The 27,048-nt window shown below is 39.4% G+C and overlaps 2 protein-coding genes across 2 annotated transcripts; both read left to right on the forward strand.

The window, feature by feature from the left end:
• On the forward strand, positions 1 to 19,214 carry LOC146609191 (cell division control protein 42 homolog). Its single transcript, XM_085346499.1, has 6 exons — positions 1 to 38; positions 5,394 to 5,498; positions 14,067 to 14,139; positions 14,750 to 14,859; positions 15,139 to 15,336; positions 16,122 to 19,214. Exons 2-6 carry the CDS (start codon positions 5,394 to 5,396, stop codon positions 16,209 to 16,211), a joined length of 576 nt encoding a protein of 191 aa, XP_085202625.1. The 5' UTR covers positions 1 to 38; the 3' UTR covers positions 16,212 to 19,214.
• A 3,752-nt stretch (positions 19,215 to 22,966) lies between these two features.
• Positions 22,967 to 26,726, forward strand: LOC146609192 (cell division control protein 42 homolog). The gene is made up of 5 exons (XM_085346544.1): positions 22,967 to 23,071; positions 23,508 to 23,580; positions 25,130 to 25,239; positions 25,852 to 26,049; positions 26,640 to 26,726. The coding sequence occupies exons 1-5, from the start codon at positions 22,967 to 22,969 to the stop codon at positions 26,724 to 26,726; spliced, it is 573 nt and encodes a 190-aa protein (XP_085202670.1).
• The last annotated feature ends 322 nt before the right edge of the window (positions 26,727 to 27,048 follow it).

The raw sequence follows: 27,048 nt of genomic DNA on the forward strand, positions 1-27,048 counted from the left end.
CCGCATTATAGCAAGTCCAGCGGCTGTGGCTTGAAAAGGTAGGCGCTGTAAGTGACGTTAACGATTTATCGGTGGTAAATACTGAAATATCCACAAAAATCACCGGGAGGTGTTGGGCTCATCTTTCCGGAGTTAAAACTGGCTGTTAGTGAGCTGACAGCTCACTCTCCTATACGGTAGTTGTCAAAACAAATGATTTCCTTGAGCTAACTTTAAGCTAGCTTCGCTGTTAAATCTCTGCCCAAAGTTACCGGTACGTTGTTTTTTTGTTTTTATATTTTTGGGAGGTAAACTACAACGTTTAACCCTCTTATTTATAAAGTTTACACACGCGTCTTTTAAGATTGTTTTTGTCATTATCTTTATGTTAAAATACTTTTAAGCAGGTTATTTTGCTGTGGGTGGGGGTCTGGGCGGATGTAACTTTAGGTTAGCTTAGCCTCATTTAGCGAGCTTCGAAGAAGTAAAACTTTTAATGATAAACTTTTAGCAGATTATTTCCGTGAAAAACTGTCAGCAGGTAGCGACGTTAGGCGTTAAAACATAAAGAAATCTGTACTCAGTTACTGTACAAGTAGCAGGCCTGCGATTAAAATCTTACTGTAAGTAAGTGGACAGCTTCACATGCGGAAGTGAGTGAAAAGCAGCAACACTTGAATGGATTTTTAACCATTTACAGCTGAAAAAGTTGCCATAAATAAGTTGAAGTTGTCGGTGTTTGCTCAGGGTTCTGTTGACTTTTCTATTTGACGAGTCGGTGTTATTAAACTGCTGTTGGTAGTACCTCATACAAAATCTATCTTAAATTTGACAACGAAAGTTGAAAGTGTCTTATATAAAACTTATAAACACTATGCTTTCCTTGAAGTTACCATTTTAAAATTTTTGGATATTTTAGCTTTTAAAGGCGATTCGATTAGGTTCAAATTTTTTTATATAGCATTAAATCACACAGTTGCCTCAAGGCGCTTTATATTGTAAGGTAAAGCTCCTACAATAATACAGAGAATACAGAGAAAATCCCAACAATCAGATGACCCCCTATGAGCAACCCTTTGGCCACATAGGGAAGGAAAAAACTCTGCATCTGCTGCAGCCGGGTGAGGCAACGGGATGGAAAGATATGTAGGATATAAAGCTATACTAGTATCTTGTTTTTTAGCATAAATAAACCATTATCTACATGGTTTATTCTTGCTCACGTTCATTTGAGTTGGTGAACTCCAGTTGTTAGTATTGTTATGGGATGCATTGACTAATTATCTGAACAAATGATAAAATTTATCAATGTCTGGTGCTGTTGTCTGTCTGTTGTTTCCATAGACCGTATAGAAAAGACAGATGCAACCAGCATCATTAATTTTGCATTCTGCTTAGATTTTTAAAGCCACAAAGTTGCTGTTTTGGCTCCTGCTGTTATTTTTAATGTAATTTTATTTTTAGAGTCAGAAGTGACTTTAAGTGGGGGAGTGCCAAATTATATAATAGATGTATAACTCTCTGTATCCCACTGTATTTCTATTAGCACGTTCCAGATTCCTGAGTACTACTGTGAAGTGTCAATTATGATACATTTCTCATCCTCTCCTCCTTCTTCTACACCCTCCACTAACGCTCTCTCCTCTCTTATCTCCATCTCATCCTCTTCACCTAAAGCCTGATCTCCTGGACTCAAGTCAGGGCTCTAGCATAGGAATGTGTATGTCGACAGGCATATTTATATGATTCATGTCAGCAGATCACACATCCAACTGTCCCATCTCTGGGCAGCTGACAATGAGCCGCCTATAACAACTACCGGATATAGGCTAATATTATGTCAGCTAATGGCTTGAGTGTGTATAAATAACACTTTTCCTCTGATAAACAACTTGATTATGTTCTTAAATGGTATGAGAGGCTATTTGCTTAGTGTTAGAGTCTGACAACTGATCCATTTCAAAGAAGCTTTCAGTAATACCAGGTAACACTGGCAAACGCAGGAGTGCTTACCGGCAGAAAGGTTAATCTCACCTCAGTATAGCTGTCATTGGTCAGAAGTGAGATTCACTGACTCATCGACTCATATCGGACTACTTTCACAAAGCTTTACAACCTCCTCCTGAGTAAATAGATGTGGACGCTTTACAGCCGGCATTTTAAAAGCTGTAGTAAACAGCAGGTTGATGGCCTACACTCACTACAAATGAGCGCCATCCAGAACCTTTGTGATAAATCAGGGGTAAAAATTTTAAATATCCCAAAATATTTAACACAAGTCCATTGCTTTATTTCTGATGTATTGCTAATGTTGATATTATTCAAATACCAAATAGTATGAAAACAAAATATTTTTACTCACAAACAGTAGTAGAAATGTGTCGGCCAGCCACAACCATTATTACAGTACAGATAGATAAAAGACATAGCTGTCGTGACATCCTACTCTAGTAAAAGTCCCGTCCCAAGCTTGCGTTTACCATCTTGGTGTGTTGAAACACTGCATTACAGGTGATGGGTGGATCTAAGTGTTAAACTGCAGTTATTGGCAAATGACTTATGATTGACAAGATGTTAGCTAATGAATTTGGCTAATTTTTGGAGTTGGCCTCAAGTGTAATTGAAGTTTTCTTCAGACATAAAAAATGTTATTTTTCTATAAAAACATATTTTCTGTTTTCCCATAAAAGCAAAGTAAACTGACAAGAATACAGCAGTTCAGTCTAACAGCAAGTCTTTTAAACTAACATATTTCAACAATAAGTATTTCGCTAGTCTTGAATAAGGACATCAATACGGGCAACCAAGAAAACTGAGCTATTGAAAGTTGTAGCAGTAGTTGCATCTTAAGGCAAACTGACATCCAAAGTAGTTTAGTATTTAGACGATTTGAGAATGTCCTTCAACATATATAGAATACTAAATATTAATTGTACATTATCTTTCACTGGTCTTTGTAGTCCAACTGAACTCTGCTAAATGGTAAATGGACTCGTTCTTATATAGCGCTTTTCTACTCTATCTGAGCACTCAAAGAGCTTTCTACAACAAATTCATTCGGCCAGTCACACCAATTCACACAAGCACCTTTTCTAAGCTGTTAGTGCCTATCTAAGATTCATGCACATTCACACTCCAATGGATGCGTCGGTTAGTATCTTGCCCAAGGATATTTGGCATGTAGACTAGGGGGAAGCCAGTAATCAAACCACCAATCTTCTGATCAGTAGATGACCTGCTCTACCGCCTGAGCTACAGCCCACCCCTAAGCTAAAATGCTTAGGGTTTTAGAAATGAGCCCTGTAATGAAAATTATCTGGATGCAACTGGGGCAGAAAGGGGCATTGAAAAGACTCAGCTAGCGCTAATTTCCCAAAACTATGTTTTGCTGACAAATGAATTCTGCAGACATAACTGGTGTCTTCATGCCTGCAAATGACTGGCCACCTTGTTTCTGACTCATCAGAGTTCAGCTGAATTCTGGCACTGCAAATTTACCCAAACAAAGAGCCAGTGATGAAGTGGCAGGCCATAGCCCTCTAACCATTGTCCTTCTTAATGAAGCCGCAGAGTGGGTATGAGAGCTGCTCGGCATCAGAGAGGTCACAGGTTCTCTAGTCATTGTGTAGTAAACATCGCGCCACAGACCAGGCAGTGTTTCCATCAGCCAGTCTCATACTGACTCTGCATTTTCATATCACCTGATGCAAACAGGCAGAGAAAAAAGGGCATAAAAACCATTTAATAATTCTTAAACCTGCAACTGAGCAGGTGTTTGGAAAAGTAATTTAATCTACATTTTGATCACCCATAAGCATCTATACATAGTAAATTAGTTAATGCTTCGCCCTCTTACTTGACACAACACAGTGGCAAGTTGAGCATAGTATCAAAACATAACTACATAGAAAATCTTGCATGTTAATATGACCCTTAAAGCTGTCCAGAAATGCATGTAGGTTTTGTCCAGGGGAGTTATAAGAAAACAGACCAAAGAGCCAGTGTAACAATGCCTACTGGCATTACTGTGTGAGATTTTGCTGGTGATATATCCCTATAAACTGGTGCTCAAAGTTGAAAAACAATTCTCAAACAAAATTTTGGCATGAGATTTGGACACTTGATTGATTTGAGTGATGTTTTTAACAACACCTAAATGTGTTTTTTAGCCCTGAAGATAAGGTGAAAAAATAATACAGATGAAACGACACAAAATATAGCCCGTTGTCTACTTTGAGGGCCTGCAACTTGGAAAACACTCACAGTATGAAGCTAAAATTTATACATGACTTCATTTGATATACTAAAGTTGTGTGGAAATTACATGTAGATAAAAATCATTTGATTAAGAGGGTGGTTGGAGAAGTCGTTTTCTCACATTTATTTGCTTCTGTATAAAATCAACCTGTTACAGAGCAGCTGTGTCTGCTTGCACTAAAACTTAATTAAAAGTAACTGGAAATTGTGTCGTAAGCATCGACTGTAATGACTGAAATCTTTTGTCTCATATTGTCAAGGCTTGTTTGTATACAGTTATGTTGCCATGGTTACCCTTCTGCACATGAAGCATTGGTGGGAGGTGCAGAATCAAGAGCAGGGCCTCACCTCGCTTATGGAAAGCCCCTGAAATGTAGCAGTTGCACCGGATGCTCAGTTTGATAATGACTGAAGTACAACTACAGCCTATTAATACTTTCATTCTCAGTGATTCAAGTAGATTAAACCTTAGATTATTCTCATAGATCCTTTTAGACTTGGTACAGATTGTCTCAAAAAGTTGCTTTTGTCTTAAAGGCAACACTCATCAGGTGATTTCCATTATGTATAACATATCTAATTACTTTCATTATGGACAAACACCTGATTAAGGTCTGTCAGGGGCTTATTTTGTCATTCCAGCAGTCTTCCAGAGACCCCACTTCCCTGTCTCACATCTGTTGTACACTTAGTTACTGATATGTCCTTTTTTCTTAACCAGCATATGCTCACTATGCTACTATGCTAACTTTTGTGGATTTAAATGTGGTGTTTTTAATCATGAAATTAAAACAAGAAGGTGTTTTCATAAGGTGTTGTAGGTGCATTATATCGGTGCACAGTTCAATTTTGTGGATAAAAATAAAATTTTGTGTGAAATAAAAATGATATGGTGATTTTTATAAGGTTCTGTAAGGTGCAAAAATGCGATAAATGAGCCATATCAGCCCATTGGTAGGTGGTTACTAGGCAACATGATGACGTTTAAATATATGACATACATAGGAACACCTCAGGGATCTAAGGTGTACCTGTGTGCCAGGTTTGGTAGCTAGCTCCTTGTGGTTTTAGGATCAGTTCAGGGATAAAGAAACAAACACACAGATGGAGATTGTGTTTGTTTTAATAAGAAGGTTTTCTACTTTTCTCCTCCTCAGATGCAAACTATAAAGTGTGTGGTGGTGGGTGACGGTGCAGTGGGAAAGACATGCCTGCTCATCTCATACACGACAAACAAGTTTCCCTCTGAATACGTTCCTACGGTGAGTAGTCTCAAATAACACGAGTAACTTTTTCACTTCCCCAAAGTAATAATACTTGAAATGACAGAGAGCTGACGCACAGCAGCAGCACGGGCCACTTTATTCCTTGTAACACCCAGGTCTTTCCTGTGGAGTGATACTGATAGATGGGTAAATGCTGTACGTAGGTTACATAAACGGGTTTCTGAAAAAAGTATCGTCAGTATCGACGGCACTGTATTTACAGCATGCACATACCTTTCCAGTTCAGTGAGAGAGTGTCACTCATATTTCAGCTTCACTTTTATTTTTAAAAGATGGGAATGGGTACCAAAACTTGGTAGTAGTACACTGTAATAAAACTCTGGAGTCTTTTAAGAACTGAAAGTACCAAGTTGGGTCGTTTATGACTCTTATATTTTGTACTGAAATATTTTTTTAATGGCTTTTGATGGGCTTCAATCAGTTCTATTAAAAATGCGTTAACACACATCACCTTCAAAGATTACATTTCATTTATATGTACATAAACGAATTGCATGTACTGCGGTACAAGTGTATCATTTTAATAAAAAAACAGGATGAACTTTACTTTGATCAATAACAAGTTTGAATCAAGTCATTGTAGTCAGGCTGTTTGTTCATCCTTTATTTTCATTATGCTGTGTAAAACGATATATAAGCAAACGGCTTGCTTGTAACTGTAACATTTCAAATATTTTGTGCAGATAAATTCAAAATGAAACGTGCTGCAGCAGTAACTCTCACTTCTCTAGGTCTGTTAGTAGTGTTCCACAGCAAAACATCATGTAGTGGTTGAGAAGTTGTAGAAGAAGTGCATTGGCAAATTAGTGATGTGAAACTTTCTTGATGTGAAGCACATATAAATATGTGTCTTTTTTTTTAATATAAAATCAACAGACTTCAGTAGTCATTTCAAAGCTTTCTATGTGTAAATATGTCTGAATGTAGAAGTAGAAAATTACAGGTCATCCAGGAATTGAATTGTTTGAGACAAGCCTGTAGTTTACTAATTTATGTGTTTCCTGATCTAATTGTGTATCATTGTCAAAGAAATCAAAATATGTGCAGTGTTTCTGTGATATAGAAAACATGTATAATGAGAAAAATATTGGTCCTAGCACAGAACCCTGTGGAACGCTACGACTAAATTTTGGTCAACAAATGGTCATAAATGATACAAAAATATGTGAAATTTCATCAGATAAGTTAAAGACCCGTCCCCTTTAGTTTACCTAGACCAATCATACTTACCTGTACCAGTCTGGTAAGGACAACTTAAGACTGAGTGCTGTAAATTTCTTCATCCGATGATGAACATGTGCACACATCCATGTCCCCTTAAATTTTCTGTGCTCACACAAGCTTTGCCCTCAGAGTTATTATATGTGCATCAACTATGCACGTGCCATTCAAGCAGAGGTGAGGTGGATTCAAGGAACAATAAAACACACCTTTTCAGACACTCAAACTGAAACAAACCTCCTTTTTGCATTTGGTCTCACTGTGTTCATTTATAGTAGGCAAAGTTTGTATGAGACGTTGATGTTTGGTCTCCAGATATATCCAGTGTTTTCTAATAACATTTCTAGTGTTATTATAACTCTTTTGGTCAGCAGCACCTTGAAATTACATCACATATATTTTTCTCAAATATCTTAAACCAGGGGTCGGCAACCTGCGGCTCTTTAGTCCTTCTAATGCGGCTCCGCGTGGTTTGGGAAAATAAATTAGAAGTATTTTGCTGAAGTGTATTTTATTTATGTTAGTTCTTTTTTTTAACTTGTAGTTCTAAATTGGAAGATTATTGTGATATTGAAATATAAAAATAAAATTATATTTAATATTTTTTCATCGCTCAAAATAAGCGTCACACTCGCGGAAGCCGGTGTACCCACCGAAACGCCATGGATTTATCGAGACTTTCAACCCCAGGCAGGCCAATTATGGATCTTCGGATCCACATTATGTCAGCAGCTGTTCTCCACCGCGAACTATGTTTAAAGACAAACACCGCTCACGCCCCACAGACGACAGCTTACAGTCCTGCGTAAAGATGAAAGTGACTGCGTACAGCCCCGACCTGCAGACGCTGTGCGCAGAGGTTCAGGAGCAGAAGTCCCGTTGTAAACATATCACGGCAGACCCGACGATGTTTCCATGAACACGCTTTTCAACATCTCTTTATTGACCACTTTTCACACACGGTTGCTGTACGCACACAGCCGGCTGTAGCGTTTCAGCCCACAGCCCGACACACACCAACAACAACACAACAGCATAGATGGCACAGACGTTAAGGCGGCGAAGCGTGATTGCGGGTGCCGCTCAGGTGCGTCCGCCTCCCCTGCAGTGGTGCTGCAGACCACGCCCCCCCCCCCCCCCCCCCCCACACACACACATTAACCAGGTAAAATACATATTTAGGCAGAATTTTGCAAATATCTATTTTTCATTTTTCAGCAGCACAGTGCTTTTTTTTCTTTTCTTTTTTCAATTATTTTTTAGTCAGGTCAAGGCTCCAAAAGCCCAAAGGCAATATAAGGTCAGTTGTCTTTCATGGAATATTTTTCTCAATATAGATTTAAACCAGTAATGGTCATCAAACATTTTTACATGGAATAACTTGGTTGACCCACTTTCCTCTAATCTTTATTGAAAAATGGTTCCTAAATTAAATTTGTGCTGATGTTACAGTTTTCAAGGTTGACACATGATCAAGCTGGACTTTTCTTTATACCTATAAAAACACGGTGAAAAAAAAACTAAATGTTCTTGATAGAGAGTAAGAAATGTTAGAAAAGGAGACACTACGTTACACTTCGAGGTCTGTTTCTCATACTGCTGAGCCAACAGAGCCAAATATTGATTAAGCTCCACCTTAGATTTAAGCTGACATCTTGATAAATGGTAAGTGGACTGGTTCTTATGTAGTGCTTTTCAGCTCTGTTTATACAACATGGCCCTTTCATACAAACACTTATTGTTTATACTTTAGTGCTTTCTATCCACCACACACACACACTGCTACTGCAATGAACGCATTGCAGATCGAACTTTGCGATTACAGATGAACCGCTCCTAACCTCCTGAGCTACAGCTTCTCCATTAGGCAGAGAGAGGTTGTGACAGTTCACACACAGAAAATGCTACAAGTTAAATGTTGCATATAAAAATGAAGGGCTTAAAAGTTTTTACAATACGCTTGTTAAATGATGACTTATAAACCCTGCTACTGGGTCCAAGCTCCTACTGCATTCATTAAGCTGTCCTCTTTTAATTTGTTACAGTGAATTGTATCTTGGTAGCAGCACCCTTTTGCACTCAAGCATGAAGCTGGATGATATTTTGGTAAAAAGTTCTTTTTCACACCTTCAAGAGTTTTTGCACATCATTTCCTGAAGTTGTAAACTTTCTAGCGCTCGCTGTTTGTTCTGATTCTTGTACACGTTTGTGTCGTTTTTGGTGCGTGCAGTCGGTGGTTTCATGTCTGTACCTGCAGGATTAGAAATGTGTGCTTGTCTCCTGACATCCTGTTTGATTCGTGACTATTCAAAAGTGTTGCGTCACGCTGCAGCAGCACGATGAGGAAGAAGCTTCGCAAGCTCTGCAGCGTGACACAAATGTGGTCCATGTGCGCCTCAGCTCAGCTGATCCGGCATTCTCTGACTCTGTGGTTTGTTGCCATCAGAAAACGGCTTGCTGAGCGTTGACAGGCTCTGCAGCCCTGCTAGAAATATCTGAAATGCCTCCTAATTGATGATGGGTAGGGTCTGTGAGTAGGGACTGCAAACTGATGAGTAATTGTCTTCTGTTTTCTGTTGGTGCCATTGCTTGATCTGTCAGCAGTCAGCACTGTTTGAGAATTGCGGAAGCAACAGTGCTGACTCAACTTTTATCTTTCTCTTCCTGTCAGACTGTCCATCTCACTCACCTCGCTTCCACTCCACTATTTTTAACTCTTCAGTACAAATGTCGTTCAACCAATTCTGTTTGAATTTTTATTACGATTTTTGACGGCCACCAATTACTAAAACAAGATCTTCTTTTTTTTTAATGTTAAAAAATGCACTTTTTTTTCCAGTATTAATACGGCTGTTACTGATTATTGTTGTCGTATAAAAGCACAACCTTCACATCTAGACTGTTTTGCAGCTTAAACAACAGTAGTATTTGCCATTTTACCTCTTTATGATTCTAAAACCTTATCAAGATCAGAAAGTACTTTGGTCTTTTAAATGCATTAAAGTTTAATGGGAAAATACCTAGGGAAAGAGAGTTAATGATAAAAACCCTGAAAACCATAAATTTCACCCCGAGCCTCAACTCTCGCGGCCCGGTACCAAACGTCTCACAGACCCTTACCGGTCCGTGGCTCACGGGTTGGGGACCGCTGCTTTAATAGGCTCGTTCTTCCCCGGGCTGTATGTTTGGCGTACCTCGTATATGCAGGAATGGTCATGTCAGTATCTATCTATTATTTGTTTATGTACAACTACTTTATTTCAAATGCATTGTTTAAATGCCACATTGTTGTTATGAGCTTTCCCTTTCATATTTAAAAATGCGCTCTGCTTCTTCTTAAACTCAGTCAACAAGAGTAGAAGTGAGGGCATCACGTGACCACCTCTGTTTGCCGAGACTGGATTGTTTGCTTTCTGTCTGCTCTTCTTAGTTTTCTCAGTCCTGTTTGAGCACTTTTATTAGGCTCAAACAGGACACGGTCACCACAGGGGTTTGGGAAGCGCATCTGTAACCGGAAGGTCGCCAGTTCGATCCCCGGGCTCTCTGTCCTGGTCGTTGTGTCCTTGGGCAAGGCACTTTACCCTACCGCCTACTGGTGTTGGCCAGAGGGGCCGATGGCGCGATATGGCAGCCTCGCTTCTGTCAGTTTGCCCCAGGGCAGCTGTGGCTACACCTGTAGCTGCCTCCACCAGTGTGTGAATGAATAGTGGCATTGTAAAGCGCTTTGGGTGCCTTGAAAATCACTATATATATGCAATCCATTATTATTATTATTATTATTATTATTATTATTATTATTATTATTATTATTACCCACTGAAAAAAATAATGTAAAAACATATCTTAACGTATTAGCTGTATGTAGTTTTCAGCTCGTCTGTGGCTTCCTACTAATGAAAACATTAGCATAGTAGCTCTTTGCTGTTAGCATAGAGCTCTTTTTTTCCTTATTAGCGCTACATGTAGGAAAACCTTTATATAAGTACTAAAGACTTAACTTTATTATCAAAATGCTGATTATAATTACTGTGATATTTTCAGAATAAAGGTGCTTTTCAAGACAGAAGTGGAAATACTTTCATATAAATGTAAAAAAGGGATATCAAGAACAAAGTTTTATTGTAAAATTTTACTTTCTTTCCTCATAAATGCAACTTTTTATGCTTATTATTTTTTATCATCCGTGAATAGTAATACGATTTTATACACCTCCAACATGATTCAGCAAAAGCTGTGTTATTTTGTTTTTATTGCTTACTGTCACATTGTTGTTATTCCTGTGCAACATCCTGTTCCTACCTGCATTCTCCTGTTGTTAATCACCGCCTTTTTACTTAATGTCACCAACGTACTTAATGAACCCTAATCTTTGAGACTAGTCATCATGCAGCATTAAGTTGAGCAATGTCTTGTTTTAGACAAAACACTTTATTCTCCTGTACGCTTTCTGTTTCATGTTTGCTCTGTGTGTGCGTGTGTGTGTGTGTGTGTGTGTGTGTGTGTGTGTGTGTTGAGCAACTATACATCAGTGCTGTATTATGTGTCTGCATCGTTTCCTGTCAATCTGCTGACTAACAAGCCACACAGTAAGAAATTAGGAGAGAGTAAGTCTTCTCCAGGAAGTAATTCCTCACCAACAAGTCACCTTACAGGAATCTGATGTCAAACCTGTCACATTTTACAAGGAGTGTGTTTATTGTTTAATTTCAGGCTGTTGTTTGGCTCTGTATGAAACTGAAACGGCATATAAATACAGTTATCGTAACAGCACAGTCGGGACACTGTTCGGCACAGCGCTTTCTTTCCCCACTGTGTCTGCTGTGATCTGTTTCCAGCAGCTTCTGTAGTCTGAGCTCCATCCAAAGCTCTTACCATCAAACCTGTGTCTCTTCTTCTGTCTGTGTGGTGGATGTTTGAGAGGAGGGGCCAGTTACTCAGTGTTTCTGTCCAAACTTGACCTGAAGGGCACTTCTGTCTCTGTTTGTCCATTTCTCTGCGTGTGTGTCGCACACTCTGAACTGTTTCATCAGTCTATCAAACGTCGGGTCAATTCTGCCTCTTTGTGCTCGGAAGAAAAATAAACAACCAACAAACAGACAAGTAGAAGAAATTTTGAACAGTTGTAGCAGCAGCTTCTCTGGACATTAGGTTAGCATTGGGTTAAAAAAAGATGGTAAACCGTCGTGTTAATGCCAAATCCTGTAAAACCAGTTAACTGGGATTTCTTACTGGCTCAGGATCTTTGAGCGTGATTACACATAATCATGATTTGTCTGCATATAACTAAGGCGAAAAGTCTGTGACTTTTCCAGACGTCAGTGCGTTTTCCTGCTATCCTCGGTCATTTGACTGAACTTTCTGTTAAGTTTCAGCAATTAAACAAAAACATTTTACTTTGATGGAAGACCAGAACCTCTGGTGGGTCCCAAAATGTTTTGCGTGCCAGAAAAGCTGTCGTCTGCTGACTCATCTCGCCTGATTCACTTTTGGTGGCGTGCGACCAAAGTGTTTTTTGGCTGTCTGCTTTAGCTGTTTCTCCCTCGACCTGTGGCTACCATCCAATTGTTCTGATGCCTCCAAGTCTGCTGTCACGAGGGTCTCGCTTCACAGCCGTCTGCACAAACAGACACAATGGAGGCTGTGGGCCAGCAGTGACCAGCAGCTCCCAAATAAGATGGGCTTCACGAGCACAAACACCCACTGGTGTGCACCCAACGGTCTGCAGGTCAATCAGCTCTGCCTGTTTAATCATTTCATTTGCAGTGTTTCCAATCTGAGTAGTATTTAAAGTAAACTCCTTGTGAAGACTCGTTGCTTTAAGTGACCGAAACGGTTTTCAGTCCAAGACGAGACTAAAAGCTGAGCCTGTATTTTTAAGTTAATGAATAATTGTGTTAAATAACATTACAGTTATAGTTCAAAATGATGCTGATTGTTTTGTGAAACAGTCGAGCAGCTTGAAACTCGCTGATGAAACATGTCTCTATGAAGATCGTCGTGCAACAAGCATTTCCAGTCAGCTACTGTGACCGTACCTTGTTTTATACTGCATGAGGTCATCACCGTGAACACTCCCTGCTTTAGCGCACGTCCGCCGAGCCAAGGTTAGCAGGCGTGTTGGGACTGGACTGTTTTATTGTACACAGCAGCAGCCTGAAGGTATGGCTGTGATTAAATAAAAGGAAGGACTGAACCAAGACGCAGCAGGTCTGTTTACCTGAACAACAACAAAACAATATTCAGTTTCCATCATTTCATGTAATTTGGTAAAGATCATGTATGCAATAAACTATTTAAAGGGCAGCTGTTTTACCCATTTCCAGTTCCATATCTTTATCATTGGACCCTACTGCAGTAGCTTTGCATGATTCACAGTTCACAATAATCCTGATTTCTTTTACACCAGGCCGAGTAGCTGCACCTCTCAAAAAGAAGGGTTGAACAGCACGTAGGTTGGATTTCTCTGGCCAAGATGGCAATTTTGAGAATAACAGCTCTGAATCACATCATACAGATCCAGACAGTGGTCTTAGATACAGCACACAATGTTAAGAAATCCACTTCACACGTTCTTAACACTGGAAATGATCGGTTTCATGGAGGTGAACGCCTGCGGTGTTTAGTCAGTTTAAATCACTTTCTCATTTTCCCTCTTGCTGCAGTTCGTTTGTGCAGATGTAAATATAATCGCACTCGAGTGCGGACCAAAACAACCGCACCGAGACCCTTTGGAGGACGTCTCTGTGCGGTTCCAAATGAACTCAGCAGTTCGTTTGTGGTGTGAACAGGATACGAGCTCAGTCAGGCCCAATTACCATGTAGATGTTGAAAGTTTGAGCTAAAAAAAAAACAACTTCCCGTAGTCACGTGCGGTTATTTCTTTGTATTCTGTGAAGCATGAGGTACTATAGATGTGCACAGGCTAGCAACTAGCCGCCCAACATAAATTGTTCTTTTTCAGTTGACACGTTTAGAAACTGAACTGATTCTGACCGGAGGAAATAAACTGTAGGTGTGAAACCGCTGATGGGTGCGCTCATCCACTGTTTAATGACTTAAAGATTTGCTTAATGGAGCATCATGTGCTCATATTTTAGCCTTTTTAACTTTGCACATTCAACACTGGAGTTGTCTGATTTGTATGACAGCGGTGCTGAACGTCTGTCAAACAAAATCACTAGGAAAGCACTTCCTTTTTCAACGATTTAACAACTCAAGAAGTCTTCTTCCAGTCTACACTTTACTTCCTTTTTTTGTTTTCTGCTCTCTCTGTCATATCATCCGGCTTCTGTTTTCTCACCTTTTCCCCTCTTTGTCCCCCAGGTGTTCGACAACTATGCCGTGACGGTGATGATCGGTGGAGAGCCGTACACTCTGGGACTGTTTGACACTGCAGGTAAAAAAAATCTAAAACCATTTCAGTTAATTCACTGTAGGAACACCGAACACACTCCCACGAGCAGTGACTGCCTAATATTTACAGAAAGGTTTTTTTAGTGGAGTTAAAAGCACTACAAAACCTAAAAATAAAACTAAGTCAATGTGCTAACCCTCTTCTGTCAAAAAGATGATGAAAACTTCCTGGGGGAAAAAAATGCATCATGAAATCTTAATTTTTGGCTACATCTCACCACCACTTTTGGTAAAACAGGAAGTCAGAGAGTGAGAGTTTTTGGTAGTGTGAGATGTTAGCTGGTGGAGGTGAGACCGAGTGGACTGCGATCTGCTCCACATTTACCTGTCAAATAAACAAGCCACACTCCTAAGATTAAACCTTTACAGTATCCATATGTTTAAATGAAAATACCCGCTGCGTCGTTATGGTGAAGAGGGTGGAAGGTTTTTGTTTTGTAGCACGCTGCGCATGTTCATGTGTGGTCCAAAGTTGGACACTTTAATATGGGCATTGACTCAGTTCTGGAGCCCACCTCAACTGGACCTGAAGCTTTGTTTTGTTTTTTTATCTCTATTAGCTTAATTTTGTCATCTCGTGCCTCCCCCTGCAGGTCAGGAGGATTACGACAGACTGCGACCCCTCAGCTACCCTCAGACTGACGTCTTCCTCGTTTGTTTCTCTGTTGTATCACCTTCATCTTTCGAGAACGTCAGAGAGAAGGTTTGTTTAGCTCTCTCTGTGTTTTTTGTTTCTAGATTAAGATTGACACATGTACATTTTACCTTTTTAAACAAGGGCTGTCAGAATAATCTGTAAACCAAATTATTTACTATGACAAGTTATTGTCTTCTCAGTAAAAATTAATTGAGAACACCATCAGCTTGGTTTTAGATCTAAATTTGTTCACAGTGTAACTTTAAGGACACAGAGGAGGGTTCAGGTCAGTTGGAGTTGCATTTAAAGTCCATCAAGCCTGACCTTGACCTTGTCTTTTCACAGTGGGTGCCAGAGATTTCACACCACTGCCCACGGACGCCCTTCCTGCTGGTGGGGACTCAGGTGGATCTCAGAGACGACAGCAACACCCTGGAGAAGTTGGCCAAGAACAAACAGCGAGCCCTGAGCTGTGAGAGCGGAGAAAAACTGGCTCGTGAGCTGAAGGCCGTCAAATACGTGGAGTGTTCGGCTCTGACGCAGGTACGGAGAAAGAAGTAGTCGTCTGAGTGGGAGAAACAGGCCTTTAGTATCCATGTGAGCTCAGGTCTGAAAAGATAAACTGATGAGGTCAAAGGAGGTTTCACAGTTAAGTCTAATAAGTGTGGCGACGTGTAGCTACAGAACTGTCTGTGTCCAGATGTGAAACTGTAAACGGCTCATTTCCACGTGGCTCCGTGTACTAGGCATGATTCTGGTTACAACTGCTAATCAGCTTTTAAAAAGCACTTTTAAAAATAAATCATCATCAGACAATTACCTGTGAGTATTAAATAGGAACTGAAACTAGTATTTGAACAAGTGTTTACCTGCTTTAAAAAAAGTCTTCTTAAATGTAATTGATTAGTTAAAAACAGAAGACTTTCCTCCTACATGTTAATCTACTTATTCTACATACGGTCATGTTATTTAGTCAAATTCTTTTATTTATTTTTATGTATTTTTTGGTAGAGCTAGACAGAAACCGCCTCCCCTAGCACATTCAGCGAGAGGACAGGAGCTCCGGTCATTAGAAAAAAGTATTTGTTATTTTACTTTGTTTTATTGCAAGTAAATTTGAGGCATGCAGAGATCTGTGGCAGAACTCCACCTCGGTCTAAAAGGATGGCGACGTCGTCTATTTTCATTTCTAGTTTCCTTTGTAGAATTTTCTTTCTTTTTAAATGTGAATTGAATTTTTGAATTTTGAAATTTAAATTTGAATTCAGTTTTTTTTTTAATTAATTATTATTTATTTATTTAGTAATGGGTTGTTTTTGTTTATTTAGAGGGGACTCAAGAACGTGTTTGACGAGGCCATCCTGGCAGCTCTGGAGCCTCCGGACACCAAACCCAAAAAGCGCTGCGTTCTGTTGTAGACGCCACGACAAGAAGAAGAAGAGGATAGGAGAAGGTGGAGGTGGACCAGGAGGAGATTATTAACCCAGATGGGAACTGAGGGGGGGAGGGTAGACGCATTTAAACAGTGCCTTCAGCCATAGTGACTTAACGTGGGTGTGGTGTTAGAACGGATAGGCGCTTTGTTTTCATCACCGTAACATGACTAACATGTTTGAGCAACACTCTTCGCTAACCTGGAAACAGGGTTTTAATAATCGCAGGAAGCAGATTGAGCAATAGTAGTTTAAACCTCAGATGCCTTGAAGATACAAACAATGGATGGAGTCACGTTAGCAGCTGAAACTTAACAAAAACTTTTAAAATCATTAAAAAAATCTACAAGGAACTGTATAAAATATCTGAAATAAATGTTGGGAACAATGTGTTGGGTCAGTAAACTGCTGCTTTATATTTGTGACACTTGTGTTAGTGATTGATCTGCTGTTGATTTCATAGCCTTGAAATAATTTGGTAATCAGAGTTTGAACGGCTGTGGTGTACAGTAGCAGTGACGGGCGCTACACTGTTGATCTCAACAATAGCTTTTTTTAATTTGTTAACTTTTCCACGTTAAAACAAAAAAACTTTGAGCAGTATTTTTCCCTTTTCTTTTGTTAACATAAAGATTAACTCTGTTTACAGATTTTGAATTTTTATTTTTAACCTTTAAACCAAAAAATCATATGCAGTTGTGCAGGCTTTGTGGATTTGTGTAAGACATAAGAGAGACACGTGGCACTCGTAGATTTTCAGCTGAGGACTCTCTAAATACAAAAAATAATAACCTACAGGAGAAAAAAGCCTATTTCAAGTCAAACCTGTAGAGCTGCTTTGATTAGATTTGACTGTTGCTTCTGTAAGTGCAGTTTTGATGTCCTGGTCAGCGGTGAAGTTAAAAGTATTTAAGGTAGTGCTTTAAAATAATTGTCCAGAGGTGTTTCAGCGTAGCTGCTGAGTGGCTGTGTTTGCTTCTAGAAAGCCTTTGTTGACATTCTCATCCTGTGGCGAAAAATCCTGTGAAACTTGAGGTAAAGGAGCTAGTTTGCTCTTAATGTATCCACAATACAATTCAAGCAAGTCCTTTTGAAGAAAGCAGGACATCTTTCCAAGCAGCTGTAGTTTGATCCCAACACAAGGTCAGATAAATCCTAAAGTAGATAAACCCATCCACCTCTGCTTAAACTGTAGATTTAAATGTAATCAAAAGTGTTGATCATAAGAAAGTCAACATTAGTGCTGTTTTATTCGGTCACTGGTTTCAAAAAAGCAACAAAAAGAGCATCAACAAACATCTAGCCGACACCTTTGGGCAGTAAAAAAAACCTCCTAGCTGTTTCCTCCAAACACTGAAAGAATGAGCGTTTAACCCAACATGCTGGAGTGAACTCACGCCTGCAAACCGACCAGGGGATTCAAACAAGGAACCTTCCTGCTGTGAGGCAACGCTGCTAACCGCTGCAGCTCCAGTAGCCTTCAGTTTAGGATTGTTTGAGAGCCGTGTCTCCTCCTTATAACGCCTCTGCGTGCTGTAGGTGCGAGTTCTGTAACTTGACTTCATCCGTGTCAAAAAGAATAACTGAGACTAAACATTTACTAACTGGGCAGAAGCTGCACGTTACAGGACAACACATGCATTGGTGTGCACAGTAGCTAACAGTGCCTCAATCTGTAGCTGAGAGAAGTTAGAAACTCGATGTTCTCATGTGGATGCATTGCTTTCCAAAGTAACAAAAATAATATTCAGACTCTTTAAGTCTTGAATTGTCTGAGATTTCTCAAGTTCCACCTGGTAACAGGACAAATGTGGGATATTCAGGAAATCTGAAGTCATGCAGTTTTCACCTGACCACAGAAACGGGAATGTTTTGCAAGAATTTGCATGCAACTGCACACAACATTATATAACTCCTAACAATAACTTTTAACTGTAAACATTAGTAGAGATATTGAAAAAGATTGGGCGAAATGTTCCTTTAGAACGAGTCACTGTGTGAAAACTGTGAGACGCGCCTTTTTTAAGTTTCTTAAATGTTTTCCACCTTATTAAACTGTTAAAGTCGACACAGACAAACGGCCCACGTGTGACCTCCTCTTGTTTTGTTCACTCCTGCTTCGCTGCTCCAGGCTAGAACCCGAGGTGGTTCTCTGGTGACTCGTTGGCTCCTCCTGGAGGCCTTAAAGGGGATTAGGCTGGTTTAAAGGATTCTGTGTGTCATTTCATTGGCTAAAATCAGACTGATCAGTGTTTGAGAAGTTAAAGTTGAGTCTTTTAAAGACATCAGTTCTACCTTCATTCATCTTCTAGCGGCTTCACAGTTTTTATATTTCATTTTACTACCTTTAAATAAGGAAGTGCTGCGCTGACCTTTAGAAAAAACCCTCCTCAGTGACTGAATTTTCCCAGTCATTTATTGAAACCTGCTGCTCTGACAGCAAACTTGGACTGAAAGAGTCGGTGCTGCTTGTTTTTATTCATCTTTCATAAAGTTAGTTAAAGCTACAATCAACAAACCTCTGATCTGAGGATGGTTTAAGGCGGTATGACTGGTGAGATGTTAAAGTTCTCTGACACTGATCAGGAGTCAGTAACACATTTGAAACCTTTAAACTGAAATCATTTCCCATTCAAATGAACTGAAATTCCACTTTCCCTCCTCTGTTTCTTTTCTATGGTTGATGATGGTTTATTCTGATTATGTATGGATGATTATAAGTATTATATAGATTTTTTTTCTTTATTGTTTCCTGGTGATTTTTTTTAACTTGGTGTTTCTGGAATTTTAATTCCTTTTCTCTTTAGACGTTTTTACTGACACTTGATGGTTGAGTGCCAACAGCTGGTTCGAGTATTGCTGGCCGGGTTGAAACTAAGTGATAACAAGCTTCTAATGGCAGGAGAGAAACATGAGAGCCGAAGCAAGAATTAAAGATGTTTTAAAAGATGAATGTTGGAAGTGGTGGGTGTTTGGAAATAATAAAACCAGTACTTGAATGTTTTTTTTTCACTGGGACTTTATTTGTTGAAATTAGAAAACTGCTTTTTTATCCGTGTGATTGCCAGGATCTTTTTAATTTGTTCATTTGAAATCAGACTGCCTCTTCATGGATGAAAGTATAAATATTTCAAAATTAGATGGAGGATTTGTAGTTGTTCTTTTCAAATAGTCTTAATAATCTGAATGTATAATCTTTTGCTCTTGTTTTTTTTAAAACAAACAACAACAAAAGATGTGAGGACAGTTAGCTTGTCTGAGAACTTTAGCAGAAGGAATATTAATTTGGTTGTATGAATATATCTAATTATTCCTTTTATTTAAAAAAAAAAAAGTGAAAGATGCTTTAAATACTTCAAAAGCAAAGGGCAGCGTAATTAAAGATATGACACTTTTTCTTAACTAAATAAAAGTAATTGTTTTCCAATTAGTAACAGACCGACATCCACACTCAACAGGCACTTTGTTAGGTCCACCTGCATGGCTACTTTAAGTGCAAACATTCATCAGCATAACTCAATAACTTAGACATGCAGACACAAGCAAGACATTCTGAAGTTCAAACGTCAGAAGAAAGGTGACTCATGGTTGTGGTTGGGATATGCCTGCACAACCATCTTTGGGGTTTACATAAAATTGTCTGAATGACAGAAAATATCCAGTAAGCAGCAGGTCTCTGGGTAAAAATTACTTTTTAGAGCTGATAGAGAAGCAACAGTAACTCCAAAGTCCTTACAGCCAAGATGAGCAGTAGAGCTACGGTAGAAGACCACACTGGTCCTGAGATAGACATATAGTTAATTAACTATTACTCATCGTAGGGAAAAAAAAACACCATAAACAGACATGAGAACAGGAAACTGAGGTCCTCACTCACACAGGAGATGAAGATATTTTAAATTATCTGCAATAATAACTGAATCAGTTTGCTCATTAAAGCTAGACTTTTAAAAAAGTGTTCAATTGGTTTGGCACATTTAGTCCTCCGTAAATACACGGTTGGTTTTCAATAATGCTGGTTAGTACAGGACCCACACGGCGCTTTCTCTGACTGACAAAGGAGCATGAACTGATTTCCTTTTTCTTTTTTTCGTTTTTTTAGATAGCGCTGATTGTAATTGTTTAAAGTCACTTTGGGCTTCTGGGCTCCAGGAGCCGATATGGAGCCGGTGATCCCTTTGGGCGGATGTGAAGTGTCAAAAAGGGATCGAGATCAGAAAAATCAGGCCAAGAGGACGAGTTATTTCTTTATTTTACTTATAACGCCTTTAAACCCTGTTGGCCACAGACTATTTACCAATACAAGCAAAGTTATTACACATGGGAAACACAGAAACATTGGAAATTATATTTTGGCACCTCGCGTTTTCTTAGTGGACTCTCAAAGACGCATTTTCAGTGGGAAATGTGTCGCGGTTCAGACTCTGTACCTGAAAATAATCAGAGCACAGAGTGTCTGCAGCTGTTTAAATTAACTCCAAAGTAAACAAAATCCGTTTTAGCGTCTTAAAGTTATTTAAGCCTCATCTTCACTCAAATATTTACATTATGTCCAAAATCCAACTGGGATATTTCGATTGATTCCAACACGACAAATGATTGATTATTGATCAATGTGTTCTGTGCCTTAAAAAAACCCTTTGCAAATGAATCAGCTCTTCTTCGCACTTTGGCAGCGGCTGTGAATGAGGAAATGAATCAGCTGGCTCAGGTACAGCAGGAAGGGAGGAGATAGAGGGACACTCAGTTTGCTGAAGAAAATCTGACAGCGAGCAGGATTAGTTCACGGGGTCTGTTACCCCGGTAACTAACTTGGAGTTGACGTTTACTCGGTCTGGAGCAGAAAACCCGAACTTGGCCTCAACCCTGGATTATCAAACTCAGAGCTGATCGCTAAACCCGCTCCCGGAATAAGACCTAGCGGTCCATCGGCTGTGAACAGGAAAGGTAGGAGCTGCCAGTTATTATAAACTGCGATTTACTGACAATAAATACTCAAATATCTTCAGGGTACCTGTGGCAACCAAGACATTGGAGATTTAAAAATGATGGTAATGTGTGCGTTTTAACTCAAATTGTTATTTAAATTATTTTTTATTGCCTGAACATTTTGAGAATACACTTCTTAAACTTCAGTAAATAACAAAATATAATTAAAATAACACATAGGTCATGTATTCAGTGGTGTTGTTTGTCTGGCCAACTTGAAATCAGATTATGCTGAAGTTAAATAGTTTCATTTTTAAAATGAGCTCAATGATGAAAGTCATTTGCTGCAGTCTGCAGAACAGGAGTATCTGGATGCACCTGATAAACAACAATGTTTGACTTCCCAGATAAGAAGATGACATTTAGAAAAATGTTGGCCTGTCACCTGAGTCATGATTACGGTCGACTGTGGAATCTTAGTGCAACAAAAGGTCAGATCAACTTTAAAATACTGATGATCCTCGGACGTTTACATAAAAAACACTTTTTGAGCACTTTTTCAGATACTGATCGTTACACGTCCTTGTCTCTGTTCGCCTACATCATTAAACTAGTGCATTTTTGCTGTTTAAAGTATCATAGTTACACCTCATGATATTTAACCCTGAAACCCTTGGTCACCCTAACCCTTGGTGTGACAGAGGAGGATATTGTGATAGGGTGCGATGTTGGCAGATGTGGTGACTCCTAAAAGGACCAGCCAAAAGAAGAAGATGATGAATGTATAACTGTCTTCACTGAATTAAAACAACAACAACACAGTCAGCTAATTGTGAGGGGGTCATGGGGAACTTTCTCAGATTTGACTGCTTTTGTATCAAATGAACATGGTTATCATATTGTCTGAGGTGTTCTGTTGCCACGGTTACCCCACCAAGGAGGCAGAGGCCAGAGGTGCAGGGCAGAGAGCGGGGAATAGTCTCCAAAGTGAAAAGCCCTTCAAACATCTCTGTGCTGCACTCGGCGATGGACATTTTAAAAAAGGACAAAATTACTTTAATGGTAAAGGCAGCGCACACACTTAACCAGTGATGTGTGTGTCCCAAGGTTCATGAACTTACCATGATTTAAGGCGTCAATGAGCATCATCACATGCTCTGCTCACCTCAGAATCGCCTTGTCATTGGGAACCATCAAACAATCAGAGCATAGTTGTGGTAGACTTAGGAGAGAGAAGTTCTAGGAGTCCAATATCAATATTTATATTATATTTCTAAATACTTTCAAGTTGTGCCAAGAGATTATGACACACTAATCTGTATCTCTTTCTGGATGCGCAAAATCAATTCGTGCCTGATGTGGAATAAGAAAAAAGAAAGAAAGAAGATACGTAGCCTCTTAAACATGAAGCAGTAATGTGTTTGGTCTAAACTGAATATATACCAATCAAGTACATTTGACCAGATTCATTTACATTTAAGATTTTACTCTGTAATTAAAAGTAATCAAATTAGTTAAAATCAGCATTTTTAGCATGAATATTTTCTTGAGTGTTGGTGGTCTGCAGTCTGGTCTTGTTCTGTTTGTACTGACATCAGTTCCAAATTTACAGTGACAACTTTTATTGTTTGTTACTGTAACCATAACTGTTACAGTATCATACATATAATAAGTCTATTTAAGCACAAGTGTCTAATTAAAATCAGCTGCATACTGTAGATGACACTCCAGAGACTCCCTCTGTTCCCCTGCCTCACATTTACTGTTCATTCATTCTTTGCTTCTTCATCATCTTCCATCCTCCTCCTCAGATGTCCACTATAAAGTGCGTGATGTTGGGTGACCTTGAAGTGGGAAAAACCTGCCTGTTCATGTCCTACACGGTCAACAAGTTTCCCTCTGAATACGTGCCCACGGTGAGGTGAAAGTCTGCAGACATGCAGCAGCATTCATTTCACTTTATTCCATGTAACACAGTGTACAGCTCTTGTGCTGTTCCAGGGTTTTTATGCATAGAAGAACTGTCAGCGCCCCCTTTCAACACTGTGATGAAGCTATTACTATTTATGAACCCATAATATTACACAGAGGAGTGTTTTTAATGGACCTATTTGTGTTGTGTTGTGTTGAAAAACATACAAGTTAAACACCACTTATGATGAAAAAGATTTTTTGTGTAAGGATCCTTGGTCAAGACACTGAAGCCCAAACTGCTTTGATAAATCAGTGTGAGTGCATGGAATAAATCCAATTTTATTATGAAGAACATCTGTAATCAAGTCCTTTTGGCGGGTTTACTTCCTTCCTGTTGTCTCTTTCTTGTTCTCATTCCTCAGCCTCTGTCTCCTCCAGGTGGTGAACACTTACTCCATGACGGTGATGATCAGAGAGGAGGAGTACACTCTGAAAATGTGCGACACTTCGGGTAAAGACAAACATTTCTGCTCTCAGTTTAATAACTAATGAAACTCTGTGTTGTATAATATCAATCTTCATACCAGCAGCAGTCACATACATATAGTCGGAGCAATATTTCCTATAATGCTCAGAGCTGATTGTGATGAGCAGTTTCCCCACCGCTGACGAGACAACCCACACGTTATTTTAAGATTCAAGAATTTTATTGTCATATAAACCGCAAAACACAAGTGGTTACGCAGAGCAATGAAATTCTTACTTTGCAAGTTCCCGTCACACAACTAAATAAACAGCTGACTCAAATAAAGAACAAACTTAACTCTGAACATAGAAAATAATACATAAAGTAAAACAAGTGCTTATGTAGGTTATGCGTGGCTGTAGTCAGAATTTGAGGTGGTGATATGTACAGAATATGCAATATTAAAATTGTTTATATTGTATATAAATGTACAAAATGCAAACATACAGGTCAGAGATAATCATCATTTTTGTTTTCACTGTTAGAAATTCAAGCGATACAAATTAAATAAACAAACCTATAATTAGATAAAAAGGTTTAGACTGCAGATTAGTGTTGACATAGCCTGTACATAAAAGATGGACATTCTTTATCTACTTGTGTACAGTCCTCAATGAACTCGTGATTTATTTACATCTCCTTGCAGATAAAATGGGGGGGAAACTTTAGGTTTTACAAATACAGAATTGATAGTATGGGCAGGCTAATGTCCAAACTGAAATAAAATGACACTTGTGTCTTTATTTTTCCCACTGTCAAGCTGATTTTACCCATGAAATGCATTCTTTTATCAGCGAGGCAAGCCAGCTGGAGGTGAGATAAGGACCCAGAACGTAGGCAGTGACTTAGATGTGAGTGAGCTTTATTCACAAGGAGAGCAGGATACAGCAGGAGTGGAGATGACATACACAGAAACCCTAAACTGGGAAATCTAATAAAACAGAACTAAAACCTGAATCCACAGGAAGCCACAAAGGGAGAAACTCACGGAGGAAACACAAAACGATGTGCGGGAGTACGCTGTTATCGCCCCGGCTAGCTATCGAGTGGTGGGTAACAGATGTCTCCAAAAATGTCGGAGCGCTTTTGCAAATATGTGATATCTTGATAAACCGATATTTGAAGTTTACCCAGCTACATTCTCGCCTGAAAATATCTTAAAAGTTTACTTTGTGACCCAGAAAGAGTAATAAGAGTCATTTTGAAACTGAAATTGGCTGGGCCGCGCTGTGAATTCTGGGATATGGTGGGCCACGAAGGATACTCCCGACCCATCCTTCAAATTCGGGAAAAGGAGAACGCATTTGTCGGCTGCGTTTGGAGGAGTCTACGCATTTGGACGGCTTTTGTCGCGTCGCTGTGACGTAATCGGCCTGCAAATGCAGCCTCAGGAGGATGTTTGTGTCTGTTGTGAGGTTGGACATTTTAGCATGTAGAATCTATGGGAACGTCCTCACTTGGGAGGCATTTTTCAGCCTTCATTTGTTCACACTATTTTTTGCTACTCAGACTCGTTTTGTGTCTCCCCCTGCAGGCCATGATGATTATGACAGACTGCGACCCCTCAGCTACGCCGACACTGACATCTTCCTCGTCTGTTTCTCTGTCGTATCACCCTCAACAGTTTATAGTATCAGAGAGAAGGTCTGTTTGGTTCACTTTTATTTTAATTGTTTCCAGAATAATAAGCAGACCACCTAAATGTTTAAATCGGTTCAAAGAATGTACAAAAAATTAATCCACTAGCTTTAAATTCCAAATTTGAAAAACGCAAAAAATGAGTTTTGATTGTGATCCTGTCGTGTTAGTCCCTCAAATGATTCCAATCAGCTTCAGGTTCCAACACAAAGCAGAGAATACCAGGAGCTGCTACATGACCAGGTTATTGTTCATCTGCTTACCTGAAGCAGAACCTGCAGTTGCACACAGCACGTGATCCTGCTGGCCATCAGGAAAAACAGAAATATGACAAACAGGTGGCAACTCACAAACAAATACTACCATTTCCAGATGCTTTTTTCACAATCCTGGATCAGCCCCCATTTGTTATTACTCCCAAGAAAAAAGCCGAAAGGGGAAAACAATGAGGCAAAGTTGGCAATAAAATGGTTGCTTAATAATTAATATTTAGAACTAACTATTAGAATTAATGGTTAAAGAGAGACTCAAGCTGGAAGAAAGAAAATCTGAATTTGGTACTAAAAAAGAAAGGCATAAAGAATAAGTGATCATAATCTTAAACTTATCTGTTCACAGTGGGTACCAGAGATTTTATTCCACTGTCCACGGGTGCCTTTCCTGCTGGTGGGGACTCAGGTGGATCTGAGAGACGACGGTGCCACCCTGGAGACGCTGGCCAAGAACAAACAGCAACCGGTGACCTTTGAGAGCGGAGAGAAGCTGGCTCATGAGCTGAAGGCCGTTAAATACATGGAGTGTTCAGCTCTGACACAGGTACAGAGAGGAGAAGAAGTCTGCTGCTGTGATCTCCTACGAGTCTCTGTCAGCCTTCAACACAAAAATAAAAGAAATGTGAAAGATTCCATTCCTGAAATCACAGGAAGTCTTTACAATTCTCTGAATTAAAAGCCTTTTGTCAAACGCTAGGGTAGCAACACATTTACCTCTGGTGTCCATCATCTGGTTCGGGGTTACCGCCATATAGCTGCAACTCTTTTACAACCAGAGGAGTCGCCCCCTGCTGGTCATTAGAGAGAATACAGCTTTAATGAACTTCTGCATTTGCTTTACATTTCAAACCCAGAAGCTTCAGCCTTCTTTTATCCTGCCCATGTGGTAAATGCAACAATCATTTTCATTCTCTTGAATGCTATTCAGTTTAAGGTGACCACAAATAGAAACCAGAAGCTTCTGGGACCCTTCCCTCCAGATTCTCAGTTTCTAGAGACAGACAACAGCAGCTGATCACATTTTACACATTTGCAATATTTGTAGTTATCCGAAGAAAGATTCTGTCTTTCCATTTGATTTATGGTGTTTCCTTTATTTCTTAAGCTGAGTGTGGTGTTCTCTCTTATTCTCAGAAAGGAGTTCAGAATGTGTTTGAAGAGGCCATCCGGGTGGTGCTGGAGACTCTACACAACAAATCCAGTCGCTGTGTCCTTTTATAGACATCACAATAAGAACAAATGGAGTAAAGGGCAGAGGAAGAGAAGCTGGAGATGTACGTGGACGTAGAAAAAGGACTATTAGCCTGGATGAGAAGAGAGAGAGGAAGGACATACATACATACATACATATACATACATATACATACATACATATACATACATATACATATATATACATACATACATATACATACATATATAAATAAAACTTTGGGTTACTCACATCTTAAGACTGTTGCAGAAAGCCAGAGTACAGCTGGTAAACCCTCTAGCTTTCATAGCTGCCTTGATGTGCCCATTCATTCATTTTCATTGTCCACAC

This window comes from Diplotaxodon limnothrissa, linkage group LG22 (assembly GCF_057381915.1).
Source record: "Diplotaxodon limnothrissa isolate DT_005_m linkage group LG22, D_limnothrissa_male_GT1.1, whole genome shotgun sequence".
Classification (NCBI taxonomy): domain Eukaryota; kingdom Metazoa; phylum Chordata; class Actinopteri; order Cichliformes; family Cichlidae; genus Diplotaxodon; species Diplotaxodon limnothrissa.

Excerpts from the sequence above, each read along its gene's own strand:
- LOC146609191 (XM_085346499.1), top strand. The coding sequence starts at position 5,394 with ATGCAAACTATAAAGTGTGTGGTGGTGGGTGACGGTGCAGTGGGAAAG. Across the intron at positions 5,499-14,066 it reads CCTCTGAATACGTTCCTACG|GTGTTCGACAACTATGCCGT; the intron begins GTGAGTAGTCTC and ends TTTGTCCCCCAG. Across the intron at positions 14,140-14,749 it reads GGGACTGTTTGACACTGCAG|GTCAGGAGGATTACGACAGA; the intron begins GTAAAAAAAATC and ends CTCCCCCTGCAG.
- LOC146609192 (XM_085346544.1), top strand. The coding sequence starts at position 22,967 with ATGTCCACTATAAAGTGCGTGATGTTGGGTGACCTTGAAGTGGGAAAA. Across the intron at positions 23,581-25,129 it reads GAAAATGTGCGACACTTCGG|GCCATGATGATTATGACAGA; the intron begins GTAAAGACAAAC and ends CTCCCCCTGCAG. Across the intron at positions 26,050-26,639 it reads AGTGTTCAGCTCTGACACAG|AAAGGAGTTCAGAATGTGTT; the intron begins GTACAGAGAGGA and ends TCTTATTCTCAG.